This window comes from Aedes albopictus, chromosome 3 (assembly GCF_035046485.1).
Source record: "Aedes albopictus strain Foshan chromosome 3, AalbF5, whole genome shotgun sequence".
NCBI classification, from domain to species: domain Eukaryota; kingdom Metazoa; phylum Arthropoda; class Insecta; order Diptera; family Culicidae; genus Aedes; species Aedes albopictus.
This window is the reverse complement of record NC_085138.1, coordinates 73,611,550-73,627,660: the sequence shown is the minus strand read 5'-3', so window position 1 is coordinate 73,627,660 and position 16,111 is coordinate 73,611,550. Positions and strand designations below refer to the sequence as shown.

At 51.1% G+C, this 16,111-nt stretch overlaps 2 protein-coding genes across 3 annotated transcripts in view; one reads left to right on the top strand and one right to left on the bottom strand.

Moving 5' to 3' along the window:
- Positions 1–12,031: 12,031 nt before the first annotated feature.
- Positions 12,032–14,736, bottom strand: LOC134289691 (uncharacterized). Of its 2 annotated transcripts, none has more exons than XM_062855966.1 (2): positions 12,145–14,736; positions 12,032–12,083 (listed from the first exon to the last, which is right to left on the bottom strand). In XM_062855966.1, exon 1 carries the CDS (start codon positions 14,478–14,480, stop codon positions 12,447–12,449), a length of 2,034 nt encoding a protein of 677 aa, XP_062711950.1. In that variant the 5' UTR covers positions 14,481–14,736; the 3' UTR covers positions 12,032–12,083; positions 12,145–12,446. The 2 variants fall into 2 exon arrangements, with proteins under 2 accessions (XP_062711950.1, XP_062711951.1); XM_062855967.1 differs by having other exon boundaries at positions 12,032–14,366; positions 14,502–14,736.
- Positions 14,737–14,844: 108 nt separating this feature from the next.
- LOC134289692 (uncharacterized) overlaps positions 14,845–16,111 on the top strand; it is a 2,348-nt gene continuing 1,081 nt past the window's right edge. Inside the window, exon 1 of the mRNA XM_062855969.1 lies at positions 14,845–16,111. This exon is cut by the window's right edge and continues 968 nt beyond it. Coding sequence (XP_062711953.1) covers positions 14,939–16,111 — 1,173 coding nt within the window. The 5' untranslated portion in view covers positions 14,845–14,938.

Here is a 16,111-nt window from a genome sequence, read left to right as displayed (position 1 = left end):
AAGGAGTTAATCGTCACCCAAATTTGTTAAGAACAGGGCGATTTTATAACCCTATCACCACATACCACATTAGGAAACTTGAGGGGAAGAGAAGAAGTACTTTTGGGTTCAGGAATAAGGAAATGACCGACAACAGGCACACATTGTGTGTAATTGGTTTCGTTTAAATGAATATCAAAATATCAATCGAGCTATCAAATATTCAGCAGGGTTCCGGCCGGAATGGCTGGTGTCGTTTTGTGATTTTAATGCGACGTACACTACAGTATCGGTTGTAGGTACAGGTGAGAACGCTGATAGGTCATTCCGAGTGAAATGCTTCGAGCCATTTGTGAGTGTGAAGAAATATATACTGGATGGTGTTGAATACACATGGGAATGGCCGTGAAAACGCCTGGAGTAAAATATATGTAGGAGGTCAAACATTCAAACGTCAATACAGTTTAGTTCGGACAAAGAATGACATATCAGGGGAGTTTGAGGAACATTTTGGGGTTTCAGGGGCATTTGAAACGGAATTAAAGGCATTCCCGAGGCGTTTCAAGAGTTTTCGTTAAGAGGTCTCCGAAAATCCTCTGAAATTTTATGAAACGCCTTTCCAATCCGCCTGAAACCCCCACGGCCCCCACGTAACTCACCTAAGACCGTCCGAAAGCACCGAAAACGCCTACGTAATGGCTCTAAAAGTCGTCAAAAATAATCAGAAATCCCATAAAATCCCCTCGGACTTCATGTAACGCATCAGAGACCCCTGAATCACATAAAACGCCCATGAATCCCATGTAACGCACCTGAGACCCACATCGAAAACACCTCCGTAACGCCTCCAAAACTCGCAAAAAAATAGCCTGAAATTTCCTGAAATGCCCCGAAATCCCATGAAAACCCCGTTGGCCTCATGTAACGCCCTGAGACACTACGAAACCCCCGATAGCCCCTGCGTAATGCCTTGAAACCCACCGCAAACCTCTGAAACTTCCTGAAATACCTCCGAAATCTCCTTGAAACCACCTCTGAAGCTCACCGAAAATCCTCTGATATTTCCTGAAATGACCCCGGAAACGCCCTTAAGACCTGTTCCAAATATCAATAACCCCAACCCCCCAGGTACTCCCCTGAAACTCCTTTGGATCTCCTGAAATGCCTCTAAGACCTCTTGAAACGCTCCTGAGACCCCCTGAAAGCCCCTAGAACCCCCTTAAATGACCTTACCTCAAGGTACCCCTAGAAATCCCCTGAATCCTTCCAAAAACCCATTCAGTGATGCCCATCGAATAGCGTAATCATCATGATCAAAGATTTTCATTCTGGATCGCTCTAAGGGTCGTTTTCGACCACAGGGCACCGCTATGATCTACGTAGCTGACTCCCAACCTTAGGACCACCTTTTGAACTAGTCATTCTCCAAGTCCACGCGCCACCACCTCTGTAGCTCCAAGACTATATGGGTGATAGCCGTTGAAACGGCATTACATCCAAATTCTTCCCTCCTCTGGACAAGATTGTCCGGAGAAGCGGCCTCCCCGCATGTGACAAGCATGTGGTAACGCATTGTGCGACAACACGGGCACACGAGCAAAACGTGCTCCGTCGTTTCCTCTAAACTAGCACAAGCCGAACACTTGGGAAAACTCGCATAACCGAAACGATGGCCCGAAGGGACCTGGGTCAAATGGAATAATACTTTCCCATGACGCGTTTTATCCCACCTATCTACCCTCGGGATGAACCTGTGGTCCTTTGGTGGAACTGTCCCACGCACGCTGTCATTTGAACAACGAGGCCATCCTGGTAGTCCTGCGTAGGTATGCGTCTTGTGCTGCGCATTTTGAAGCAGTCTATGTCCTCTCCGATAAGGAAACTGATAGGCACCTTACCAGTGATGAGGCAGAGCGCATCGTAAGACACGGTACGGTACGCGCTCAGGCTTACTACGGCAGTCTTTGCGTACTCAGCGCCGTTTCCCAAGCCGGGCCGCTATACCTTAGGATGGATGAGGCGACCCAAATGGAGGAGAACGTGCCTCTGGTGCCGACCTACTGATGGATGTGTGTGTGTGTGTGTGTGTGTGTGTGTGTGTGTGTGTGTGTGTGTGTGTGTGTGTGTGTGTGTGTGTGTGTGTGTGTGTGTGTGTGTGTGTGTGTGTGTGTGTGTGTGTGTGTGTGTGTGTGTGTGTGTGTGTGTGTGTGTGTGTGTGTGTGTGTGTGTGTGTGTGTGTGTGTGTGTTTTTTTTTTTTTTTTTTTTTTTTTATAGAATGAGGAAACCTGTTGGTTAGCAACACCGTAGGAAAACCACATTCTGCACTACCTGACCTTGCTCCGCGGCACGCCCGTTAGGGATTACTTCGTAGAGGAGGGGGGGGACTGTGCTTTCGCACTCTCGCTCATCTGTCAGCCATCACACTCGGCATATCTCTAGGGGGCCAACTCGACTAACTGTTGGTCGGCCCGCCATTTCCTTTGGAGGTGGAGCACGATTGTGGATACCGTGTTCGACACGACATTCCACTCGTCCACCCCCGTACACATCCTCTCAATAATGTTATCGGGAGTAGTATCCCTGCCGCATACATCTAACATGCTCGACCTCTGCTCCGCAAAACGCGGGCACTCGAAGAGTACATGTTCCGCCGTCTCCGCCCTGTTTGCACACTCCGGGCATGAGGGTGAGTTTGCATGCCCGAACCTGTGCAGGTACCACCTAAAGCACCCATGGCCCGACAGAAATTGTGTCAGGTGAAAGTTCACTTCGCCATGGGGTCTACACGTCCACCGGGACACGCTCGGTATGAGCCTGTGTGTCCACCTACCCTTTGTTGAAGAGTCCCAGACTCTTTGCCATTTCACCATAGACGAAGTTCTGGCGTTTCGTCGCGCACCTCTCGTACCTCTTTCATCGTAGCACTCAACATCCTCGGCCAACACCAGTGCTATCGGCATCATGCCCGCTAACACGCATACCGCGTCTTTCGAGACAGTCCGGTATGCACTGGCCACCCTGAGGCACATCAGCCTATGTACACTCTCTAGTCGGTCAACATTCCTCTGCAGCTTGAGCGCGTTCGACCATGCGGCGGCGCCATACCGTAGTATGGACACCGCGACTGACGCGAGCAGCTTCCGCTTACTCGAGACAACTGCCGAACTGTTTGACATCATCCTAGACAATGCCATAACCGCTACACTCGCCCTCTTACAAGCATACTCGACATGACTACTGAAGCTCAACTTGTCGTCGACCATGACTCCAAGGAGCTTCAGTGAGCGACAGGACTCGATCGAGCACCCGCCCGTGGTGACCACTGCCTGCTGTGCAGACTGGCGGTTGTTCACCACCACCACCTCTGTCTTGTGGTGTGCGAGTGTCAGTTGCCTCGACCTCATCCAGCCCTCCACTATGTCAATCGCATGCGCTGCCGTCAATTCCACCTCTTCGAGCGACTCACCGTATACCACCAGGGTAATGTCGTCGGCGAAGCCAACCAACTTTACTCCCGGTGGTAGTGCTAGCCTCAGTACTCCATCATATGCCGCGTTCCACAGTACCGGACCCAAGATGGATCCTTGCGGTACACCTGCAGTGACATTGTACTGTTTTTGGCCTTCCTCGGTGTCGTAAATCAGCACCCTGTTCTGGAAGTAACTACCCAGAATACGCCTTAGGCCAGCCGGGACCCCTAAGCGAGATATGGCGCTCTCTATGGCGGCCCAGCTTACACTATTGAAGGCGTTTCTAACGTCTAGCGTTACGATCGCGCAGTACCGTATGCCTCTCCTCTTTTTCTGCAGCGCAATTTCGGCCAATCCAGTCACCGACCTAATGGCATCCACTGTCGATCTACCTTTGCGAAACCCGTACTGGCTGTCTGATAGCCCCGCGTTGTCCGACCTCTCGGTATAGACCAATAACCTTGACAGAATGATCCGCTCCAGGAGTTTCCCGGCCGTGTCCAGGAGGCAAATTGGTCTATAAGCCGACGGGTCGCCTGGTGGCTTCCCGTGCTTGGGCAGTAGAACCAACTTTTGCCTTTTCCACCTCTCCGGAAACTCGCCTCTATCCAAGCATCTCTGCATAGCCGATCTGATCATGTCAGGGCTAGCCTCGATGGCCGCTTTGATAGCCACCGTCGGAATGCCATCCGGGCCCGGGGCCTTGTTCAGCTTAAGTGATTTCGCAATTGCGGCTAACTCCTCATTCGTCACTGGGGGAACCTCACTCGGACCAGGATGGTCTTGTGGTGTGGGTGCCCATGGTCTCACCTCGTGGTGCGGGAACAACGTTTCCACGATCCTCTGCAGCATCGCGGGAGAGCGTTCCGGTGGTGCAGATGTGCCTTTCGTTTTGCACATGACTACGCGGTACGCATCACCCCAGGGGGTTGTGTTGGCCGTCTGACAGAGATCGTTGAAGCACGCCCGCTTACGCGCCTTGATCTCTTTGTTCAGTGCCAACTTTGCCGCCCTGTATGCCACCTCTCGCTCCGCTCTCGACTCATCGGTCCGGGCTCTCTGCATCCTTCTCCTTGCCCTGTGGCAAGATGCACGGAGCTCCGCGATTTCTTGACACCACCAGTACACCGGTCTTCGTCCATTCCTGGGTATGGATCGCCTCGGCATTGCCGCATCACACGCTCGTCTCAAGGTACCAACTAGACCGTCGCTAGACAAGTAGTCTGTATTCTGCTCCATGAGCATCCACTCCACAAATGCTGGCTTATCGAAACTCGAGGTTAGCCATCCTCGGTGAGTGTCGGTTATCCTCGACTGCTGCCGTCTACCGCCCTGTTCGATACTGTATCGAATCGCCAGGTGATCACTATGCGTGTACCCGTTATCAACTCTCCAGTCTGAGCTAGGGTTAAGCCCTGGGCTCCAGAAGGTCACATCAATGATGGACTCCGCACCGTTTCTGCTAAAAGTGCTTACACTGCCGACATTCGCGATCTCAACGTTCAATCCCGCCATAGCTTCGAGTAGAGCCCAACCTCTCTCGTTCGTAGAGCGACTGCCCCACTCGACCGCCCACGCGTTAAAGTCCCCACCGATGACCAAGGGGCTCAGTCCAGCTAGAGCGCTTGACAGCGAATCTAGCATGGACGAGAACTGACCTATCGGCCACCTAGGTGGGGCATAGCAGCTGCAGTAGTAGACTCCGCCGATCTTCGCAATCGCGAAGCCCTCGCACGTCGTGGAGATTATCTCCTGGACCGGGTACCGACCGGTCGTACAGATCGCCGCTTTCTTGGCCTTATCCGCAACCCAGTTCCCGTTATTGGGGGGGATGCGGTATGGGTCCGAAAGAAGCGCGATGTCTATACTCGACTCCGAGGCGGATTGCCACAACAGCTGCTGCGCGGCTTCACAGTGATTCAGGTTCAACTGTGTGACTTGTGTCATTTTCGGCCGTTACGTCCACTTATGCTTGGGCACTTAGGCCCACCCGTCACATGGCCCTTGTTCGTCGTGCAAATCAGACACTTTGGCGCCGATTTACACTCCCTGACGAAGTGGCCTTCTACTCCGCATCTCCTGCAGAGCTTGCTCCTATCCGGGCCTTTGCATGCCCACGACTTGTGGCCTCGTCCGAAACACCTGAAGCACACTTCCGGCGGCTCACATACACTGAGCGGGCACTCCGACCATCCGACTTCGACCATGCCCTTAGCAGTCGCTTTCTTCGCTTCCCCGACTGGAAGCTTGATCGTCGCGATCTGCATACCTGCTGGGCCTCGCCTCATGCGGATCGATGCGCATGGCGCGTCCACATTACACTGCTGTTTAAGAACAGCAGAGAGCTCCTCCGCGGTGGTGATCTCATCCAAGTTCTTACACTGGATGGTCATCTCCGGCGTCAGAGCCCTCACCCGCACTTTTTCACCAAGCACTTCTTGTGCTAGAGCCGTGTAGGAAGAGCCCTTGTTAACGGCATTCTTCTTCAGCTCTAGCATCATCTCTCCAGTCCTAGTGCGCCGGATGCTTTTAACATCCGCACCTAGTCCCGAGAGACGATCCTCGCTCCGCATAGCCCGCAGCACATCTGCGTAGCTATTGCCCTCTGCTTTGAGCACCAGTGCGTCGCCTTTCGTACGCTTACGCGCCGGCTTCGCCTTGGTTTTGCTCAAAACCTTCTCTCTTTCTACGCGCCCTCTCTTGCCAACCGTGATCCAAGGGTTCACCTTCCCTTGGACCGGTTGGTCACTGCTACCGCTCTTAGCAGTCTCGCCTCGGGGTTTCGGCTCTTTGCCCCGAGCCCGTTTCGCGACCGGCTTGGCGTTACTCGCACTACGCGGGCGTTTGCCACTCACCGGCCGCTCCACATCCATCGATCTCGGCCGTTTGGTTTGGGCCGAGATTTTTTCACTCTCTGCAGCCCCACCTGGCTGCACCTTGCACACACTCTCTGTGGAGGAGCGGTCCGTTTGCGTGGACCTCTCCTCTCTACCCGCACTACGATCAAACAGGAGATCGTACTCCCTCCGGGCCTGGGCGACCGAATCGCGGAGCCTCAGCAGACCTTTTTTAAGGTCTTTACTGATGTTGTTCCGCCCACTGGTGTATCCGATCAGCTCGTCGAGCTGTTCGGAGACCACCAGCAGCTTCGGAAGTCCATCCCTGTTGCGAGTCAGCGCACGCGTGAGCTCTGCCCCACTCATCTGCTTGTCCTCTATTGCCGACCCGACCCTCGGAGTGCCGTACTCCGACACTTGCGGGGATTCTACCCTCGACGCCTGCGTTGGTGATCTGACCAGTCCGCTTTTCGCGAACGGGTTGATCACCTCACCCTCCACGTTCTCAGATTCCCTAATCAAATACGATTCCATCACTGCTGTAAGGGTCCCCCTTAGAGCCGCTATCCCTCACTGCCACTGAAGTAGTCGCCCAAAGATCCCGGTGGTTATCTATGCAAGCAGGGAGGCCACCCACGGGTTGGCACAGGCCCTTATGGGACCTGAGCTCAGAGCCAGGATCAGCGCAAATCAGGATACTTCAACTGAACCTACCTCCACCCAGTTAGTTTCCTAAGCTGGATACAGTTCGGGAACGTACTCTAAGGCCTTGCCAAGGTTTTATGGGACGGAAGGCGGCTCCGACATTAGCCCATCCGTCGTTTCAGGTCAGTGTCACCCGGCCCTACTAAGAGGATAGAATGCCGTCACCACCAGCACTCCTCTACTCCGCGGTCCTCTTAGAGTGTACCATCTCATTGACCAGTAACGTCGCGCGCCAGTATATCGTAATCAGGAGCTTACTGACATCGCTCCTGATGTGCCCGAGGCACCCCTGACTAGGCTGTGGCACTTTGGAAGCGGTGCCGGTTCGCTTGAACAGAGTTGATGCTTCCGGATGTGTGGTATTTCTGAAGAGGCCCAGCAGAGCCCACTGCTGAACCCCCGCCACGCCTAGGCAAACCCCGCTTGAACAGTTCGTGTGCAGCGCACATGATGCTCGGTCACCTTGCGATGCCAAAGGTGGTGAGTCCTCACTGATGTTAGAACATGCTTCGCCTAAGAAACGCCATCTTAAGCTCCCACCGTGTGTGTGTGTGTGTGTGTGTGTGTGTGTGTGTGTGTGTGTGTGTGTGTATGTGTGTGTGTGTGTTTGTGCATGTGTGTGTGTGTGTGTGTGTGTTTTTTTTCCCTCCCAACCTCCCGAGCAGAGAAAACCGATTGGAAAAACTCTGCTACACCTTGTCGCCTCGATCCCCCTGGTACCACTGATATGCGACTGCTTCAGGGGGGGCAATGCGCTCATGCGCTCTTCTTCTTCTGTGCTCATGCACATTTTGTCGCTTCTAAATTTGTTATTCTAATCTTTTTTGTGTTCGTACCTAACCTATCGCCATTCAGCGACACAGTTGGTACAAACATACACCAAATTTGTTATTCTAATGCCGTCCGTGTGCCATTTAGCACTCCGGCTTTTCGCGCACGACTCGGATAGTCCCCGACGGTGGATCTACCCTATCCGACGAAGAGTTCCCCGACACTGAAACTTCTTCCGTTACCGATACTTCCCAGGCTGGTGCCAAGGTCGGTTCTGAGATTCCGGTTGGAGACTGGCTTCCGGTTCACAGGCGCCCTGACGACCAAGCACCGGTGCTTTTTCGCGGTCTACTCGGTCTAGTCCCCGGCGGTGGACGGACCTAGCCTACTCCGACAGAGAAAGACCCCGACGGTGGAAGTTCTCTCGACACCGATGTTTTCAACCCGACCAGTAAGGTGCCGAAGTCGGCCCGGCGATTCCGATTGGTGGTAGACTTCCGGTTCACCGGCGCCCCGACGACCTATAACCGGTACTACGCAACGGACGACTCGGTCAAGTCCCCGGCGGTGGATCAAGCCTACTCCGATCGCGACCCAATACTCTTTGATCTTCGCGCCATCTCCGCTGGAGAGCTGACATGATCCGCGTGACCACTCTGTTCACCGCATTCCATACGGTTTCGTCCTGACACATTCTCTCTACTACGTTGTTGGGACTCAGATTACCAGCAGCGCTCGCTAGCATGTCACCACGTACTTCTTCAAATCGCGGACAGTCGAATATCACGTGCTCCGGTGTCTCCTCGTTGTTTGGGCATGTCGGACAGAATGGGGACTCTGCATGGCCGAATCGATACAAATACTGTCTGAAGCATCCATGACCTGACAAGAACTGTGTTAGGTAGAAGTTCACATCTCCGTGTTTTCTGGACATCCATACCGACACATCTGGGATAAGCCGGTAGGTCCATCTACCCTTCTCCGCGTCATTCCACTCTTGCTGCCACTTAGCCAACGAGTCCGCTCTGATTGTCTTCCTCACGTTTGCAGTGCCTCTTCTCCGGTAACACTCTACATCCTCTGCCAGGGTGATGTGTATGGGAACCATCCCGGCGATAATGCAGACTGCTTCCGACGATATCGTCCTGTACGCGCTCGCCACACGAATAGCCATGAGCCGGAACGTGCTCGAAAGTTTTGTTCGATTCCGCTTCAGTTTCAGCGCTGTAGCCCAGGCCGGAACTCCGTATCTAAGTATCGAAGAGGATACTCCCGCCAGAAGCCGTCTGCTGCTGCTGCTCGGTCCACCGATGTTCGGCATAATCCTGGATACAGCATTAACAACTTTCGCTGCCTTCTCACAGGCATAGTCGACGTGGCAATTGAAATTCAATCGGTCGTCCACCATCACGCCCAGGTGTTTTAACGCACGCTTTGACGGGATAACCTGTCCGCCGACGTTAATTTCGGCCCGTTGAACTGCTTTACAGTTGCTGACTAGCACTACCTCTGTCTTATGGTGAGCCAACCGCAGCTTTACTTGACTCATCCAGGCCTCGATGGAACCGATCGTCTCCGCCGTCAGCATCTCTACTTCTTCCAGGGTCTCACCGGTTATCGAAAGGACGACGTCATCCGCGAAACCGACGATCTCGACTCCTCCGGGTAGTTCAAGTCTTAACACTCCGTCATACATAATATTCCACAACGTTGGGCCGAATATGGATCACTGTGGCACACCCGCCGTGACTCTAACCGATCTCTGACCCTGGTTTGTCTCGTAGACCAAGACTCGATTCTGGAAGTAGCTTTTCAGAACCTTGCACAGATAGTCAGGGACCCTCATGTTGTGTAGTGCAGTGGCGATGGCTTCCCAGCTGGCGCTATTGAATGCGTTCTTCACGTCTATAGCTACCACGGCGCAGTAACGATTACCTCTTCTCTTCTGCTTTGAGTCTTTCTCCGCATTCGCAATGACTGTCCGGATTGCATCCACAGTCGACTTCCCTTTCCGAAACCCGAACTGCCTATTAGACAGACCGCTCTCGCTTTCCGTACACTTTATCAGCCTGTTCAGGATGATTTTCTCCAGGAGTTTGCCGAGCGTATCCAGCAGGCATATCGGTCGATACGATGCTGGGTCTCCTGGCGGCTTGCCAGGCTTTGGCAGCAACACCAGCTTCTGGATCTTGTCTGGGAAGTAGCTATCCACCAGACATTTCTGTATCGTTATCCTGAACATGTCCGGAAACGCTTCGATCGCCGCTTTCAATGCCATGTTGGGGATACCATCTGGACCAGGGGCTTTCTTCACTTTTAGTCCTTTGGCTATTGCAAGGAGTTCCTCGTTAGACACCCGGTTTACGCCGGCAGCTACTTCCACCCCGTCGACGTACGGCGTAGGTGGCCATGTGGTTAAACCGTGATTCGGAAAGAGACCGTTCACAATTACCTCCAGCTTTTCAGGGCACATTTCAGCTGGTGTAGCTGGGCCCTTGATCTTCGCCATCACGACGCGATAAGCTTGTCCCCAGGGATTGGCGTCTGCTTCTCTGCACAGCTCCTTGAAGCAATTGGCCTTGCTCAGAGCAATCTCCCGCTTGAAAGCGGTTCTGGCCTCGCGGAAAATCACCTTGCGTTCCTCTCTGCTCGCTTCAGATCTTGCTCTTTGGAATCGTCTTCTAGCTTTAAGGCAGGCAGCACGTAGGGTGCTGAGCGTCTCATTCCACCAGTAAGCTGGACGCCGGCGGTTATTCGGTTCGAGTTTCCTGGGCATAGTAACATCACATGCCCTCGCTACTGCTTCCGTTAGTTCCACAGCGGTCATAGCGGGAGTATCGCTGTCTGTCCGAAGTGCCTCGACGAAAAGCTCCTTGTCGAACTGCTTCGTTTTCCACTTCCTTTCGCAGGTCCTCCGGGTGCTCGGCAGAGCGGAGATCCGCCGACCGACGCTGTAGTGGATGGACTGATGGTCACTGTGCGTGTATTCTTCGCTTACTCTCCAGTTCATGTTGTTCATCAGCGACGGGCTGCAGAACGTCACATCAATAATGGATTCTCGTCCGTCCTTACGGAATGTACTCACAGAGCCTTCATTGCACACTTTAACATTCAGCTTCGCTAAGGCTTCCAGCAGACAGTAACCCCTTGCGTTGGTCAGCCTACTTCCCCACTCCACCGCCCAAGCGTTGAAGTCCCCGCCGATAACAACCGGCGCACGTCCTATCAACTTATCAGTTAGTAGATCCAACATCCGATTGTATTGCTCAGGGGTCCACCTTGGGGGCGCATAGCAGCTGCACACAAAGACACCGTTGATCTTTGCGATAACAAAACCTTCATGATCGTTATCCACTACTTCTTGAATGGGAAACCCGCCTGTAACTTGGATTGCCGCTATCCTTGCTTTATCCGCCACCCAGTTACCGTTATTGATAGGAACTCGGTACGGCTCTGCAATTATTGCGACGTCGCACTTGGTTTCCGTTGTCGACTGCCACAACAGTTGCTGTGCTGCATCGCAATGATTGAGATTCACTTGCGTTATCTCCATCATTGTCATTATTGACCTTCCTTCGCCTTCTTGTACATCGGGCATTTGAAGCCACCCGTCGAATGATCGTTTCCGTCCTCCGGTTTGCAGAACATACACCTCGGTTGCTTCGTGCAGTCTCTAGCAACGTGACCACTTCCGCCGCATCTCCAGCACAATGTGGACCTGTCAGGGCCCTTACAGCTTCTCGCCTGGTGACCGAACTCTATACACCGGAAGCATCTCTCCATCTGCTTAGCAACTCGAGGAGTGGCTCTCAGAGTGCCCACCGCCCAACCAACTTTTATCTTGCCGATCTCCACCAGCTTGTTTGCAGCGTCAACCGATAAGCGAATCGCCGCCGTCTGGGTGCCTCCAAACGCTTTCCTTAACCGAATTTGCACCGGAACATCCAGCTTACACTGCTCGGTTAGGGCAAATCTCAGTTCCTCTTCTGTTGTGACCGCATCCAGATCCCTGCACTCCATCACCACCTCCTGTGAAAGAGCCCTGACATTTGCATCGCTGCCCAGGGATTTCGCGACGAGTTCCCGGTAATCCAGGCTCTTAACAGCTGGATCTTTCTTTAGCTCGAAGATCATCTCGCCTTTCTGCGTGCGCCGTGTCTTAACCACGTTCTCGCCCAACTCCTTAAGGTCCGGATCCTCCCTCACCTTCCTGAGAAGCAGGGAAGTTTTTCGGCTTCGCAGTCATCAAACGCAATCAAACGACTAAATATCGTTCTTTATCCGACGTTTCGGTGTTTATTACACCTTCTTCAGGGAATTCTACAATTAAAACGAGACATCATAAGCTAATTATAATAAGCTAAATAACATTAGACCTCACAGAACTTGCAATCGTTCTCGTTTTGTGGGCTCGGTTTTAGCATGATCCGTCTAAAATTTCAAAAAAGTGTTGGCAAAAATCCTACAAAAATTATAAAATGGCTTTTACACATTTTTACACATTTTCTACCACTTGACATACTCTCTGAACAACAAAAAACGTTTTTTAAAAAAAATATCTGAATTCGGAAACACCTTCACTATCCAACCAACGGTCATTTTGTTCATGTAACGATGGTGGATATTGTTTGGACAAATTGTGGGAAATAAGTGGAGGTAACTGGTGTGGATCTAATCTTTTAGCTATTCGTGTGTTTGGTGTGTGGTGGTGTTTCTTGAGTTGGACTGTTGATTTTTGAGTGTGTGTAAGATTCCTACATACATTGAACTTAAACTGTCAATGTCAGATCTCTTGTTTACTGTACGGGGAGTGTTTATGATGCTACATACTTCTAGGATTGGTAGGGCTGACTGTCTTCTATGTTGATCCAATATTGTTGTTTTTTCCAGGTCGAACCTATGATCGTGTTCTATGCTGTGTTGAAGTAAAGCGGTCTTTTCCTTCAACCGTTCCAGCTCGTACTCCGTCGTCGCATCGTTGTTGCCGTTGTTACGCAGTCTCTCTAGCTGATTCATCGTTGTACGGTGGCTGCTGAGTCTCTGCTTCAGTAAGGTTGTTGTTAACCCGACATAGCTCGCATCGCAATCGTGGCAAGGAATGCGATATATAACATTGTTTCTCATTTCCATCGGTACGGTGTCTTTCATGTTGTTGAACATCCTCCTGGTGGTGTTCTCGTACCGCGGTGCCAGTGTGATGTTGGGAAGTACGGCTTCAAATGACTTTCTCAAACGTTGAGTAAGGTCATTCACGAACAGCATCGGTTTGTAGATGGTCGGTGTTTCATTCACGGTTGTGTTGATTGACGTTCGATTCGTGTTTCTGCTCAGAAGTCGATGACGAAGCGATGTAGGGTAATGATTGATCCGGAGGGTTTCGTCAATGATTTGGTTGGCTGTTTCTCGGGGAGCATTAGTGGTAAACTCTCGGACTCTGTGAATGAAGTTCGTGACGGTGTTCATTTTCAGGTGTAGTGGATGTCCTGATAGGTAGTCCACTAGACGACCAGACGCCATGGGCTTACAGTACCATTCTGTTCGAATCGTTTGGTCGTGTTTTCGCACTAGAGTCATATCCAGGAAGGGGATTTTCCCATCCTGCTCCATTTCACATGTGAATTGGATGTTTGGATCAAAGCTGTTGAAAATGTTGAGTACCTCTGCTATCTTGTCCGGTGGGAGGGCAAGAATCAAATCGTCAACATATTTCTTTAGAACCGGAACTGGGCAGTCAATCTTCCCGACGACGTTATCGAGAAGAGACTCCATCACCAGATCTGCTACTGCGGGGAACAGGGGACTACCCATCGCGGTTCCAAAGATCTGCTTGTAATACTTCCCTTTGTATGAAAAGTAATTACATCCTAGACAGAACTCGACTATCTCTAGGAACAGATCTAAGCATATGTCCGTATTCTCTCTGATCTCCTGCCACCTTTCAATCACGGTTCTAGACACCAGGTCACGTGGGATGCACGTGAACAGTGACGTAACGTCGAATGAGACTAGAACATAGTTGTCTGGCAACCTCACCGAGTTGATGAAGCTGCAGAACGAAAACGAATCCCTTATGTTGTAGCTACTGTTGATTGACGCCTGGAGTATCTTTCCAATGTATTTGGACAGCATGTACGTCGGCGCTCCTATATTGGATACCACTGGCCTAAGTGGCATGTTTTGTTTGTGTACCTTCGGCAATCCATATATCCTGGGACATTGCGCTGCGTTTGTTTTGAGCTGGTATGCCGTTTTAAAAAAGACAAAAAAGACAATCAGCGAAAGACTCCGAAGTCTGGACACGATGTTGTTGTTCATTCGTTGATAGCCCGACGTTGGATTCGCTGCAGTGACTTCGTAGGTGTGTTGGTCTGCTAGCATTTCCCGCATTTTGGAATCGTAGTCCTTCTCATACAGCAATACTGTTTGCTTGCCTTTATCAGATTCAACAATCACCACATCGGGATTGTCTTTGATGAAACGTCGAGTGGCTGTGCAGGCGTGTGTCAGGAAGCGAGACGACATGTCCTGCTGTTTGTTGTTGAATCTATGAATGAAATTCTGAATCACATTCACAGCGGAGCATCGAGTTCGATCCCTAGTTTCCTTGTCGGGTATGGAACCTAAAACATGTTCCACATCCGCTATTATATGACTGAATGGTATTTCATTCATCGACGTGTATGGCAAAGCAAATTTGGGGCCAAGGCTGAGCAGCATCGACGCCTCCGGCGGGAGGACTATGCTAGTTGCATTATGGATTGCTCGGTCATTGGGCGCGATGGTGTTAGTATTCTAGTGACCCGCTGTAGCCGAAAGGATCCGTTCGAACTTACGTTTTGTGGTCGCCGTCGTTGTTGCTACGTTGTCATTGTAGAACCTCTCTTGCGACGCAAAAAAGCTTTCGGAAATTGCGTTAGGTACTCTGGCTGTTATTGAGTCTTTGAGCATTGACTGTCCTGTTCGTAGGGTCTTAATGGTGTGGTAGGTTTGACGGATCTCGATGCTCAGCAACGATTTTTGAAACCTGGTGACACTTCTCTGAAGTTTGGACAGGAACGGATGTGGAACATGTTTTAGGTTCCATACCCGACAAGGAAACTAGGGATCGAACTCGATGCTCCGCTGTGAATGTGATTCAGAATTTCATTCATAGATTCAACAACAAACAGCAGGACATGTCGTCTCGCTTCCTGACACACGCCTGCACAGCCACTCGACGTTTCATCAAAGACAATCCCGATGTGGTGATTGTTGAATCTGATAAAGGCAAGCAAACAGTATTGCTGTATGAGAAGGACTACGATTCCAAAATGCGGGAAATGCTAGCAGACCAACACACCTACGAAGTCACTGCAGCGAATCCAACGTCGGGCTATCAACGAATGAACAACAACATCGTGTCCAGACTTCGGAGTCTTTCGCTGATTGTCTTTTTTGTCTTTTTTAAAACGGCATACCAGCTCAAAACAAACGCAGCGCAATGTCCCAGGATATATGGATTGCCGAAGGTACACAAACAAAACATGCCACTTAGGCCAGTGGTATCCAATATAGGAGCGCCGACGTACATGCTGTCCAAATACATTGGAAAGATACTCCAGGCGTCAATCAACAGTAGCTACAACATAAGGGATTCGTTTTCGTTCTGCAGCTTCATCAACTCGGTGAGGTTGCCAGACAACTATGTTCTAGTCTCATTCGACGTTACGTCACTGTTCACGTGCATCCCACGTGACCTGGTGTCTAGAACCGTGATTGAAAGGTGGCAGGAGATCAGAGAGAATACGGACATATGCTTAGATCTGTTCCTAGAGATAGTCGAGTTCTGTCTAGGATGTAATTACTTTTCATACAAAGGGAAGTATTACAAGCAGATCTTTGGAACCGCGATGGGTAGTCCCCTGTCCCCCGCAGTAGCAGATCTGGTGATGGAGTCTCTTCTCGATAACGTCGTCGGGAAGATTGACTGCCCAGTTCCGGTTCTAAAGAAATATGTTGACGATTTGATTCTTGCCCTCCCACCGGACAAGATAGCAGAGGTACTCAACATTTTCAACAGCTTTGATCCAAACATCCAATTCACATGTGAAATGGAGCAGGATGGGAAAATCCCCTTCCTGGATATGACTCTAGTGCGAAAACACGACCAAACGATTCGAACAGAATGGTACTGTAAGCCCATGGCGTCTGGTCGTCTAGTGGACTACCTATCAGGACATCCACTACACCTGAAAATGAACACCGTCACGAACTTCATTCACAGAGTCCGAGAGTTTACCACTAATGCTCCCCGAGAAACAGCCAACCAAATCATTGACGAAACCCTCCGGATCAATCATTACCCTACA

What these genes read in the sequence shown, in the direction of transcription:
- LOC134289691 (XM_062855966.1), bottom strand. Translation starts at nt 14,480, where the DNA reads ATGCTGCTCAGCCTTGGCCCCAAATTTGCTTTGCCATACACGTCGATG.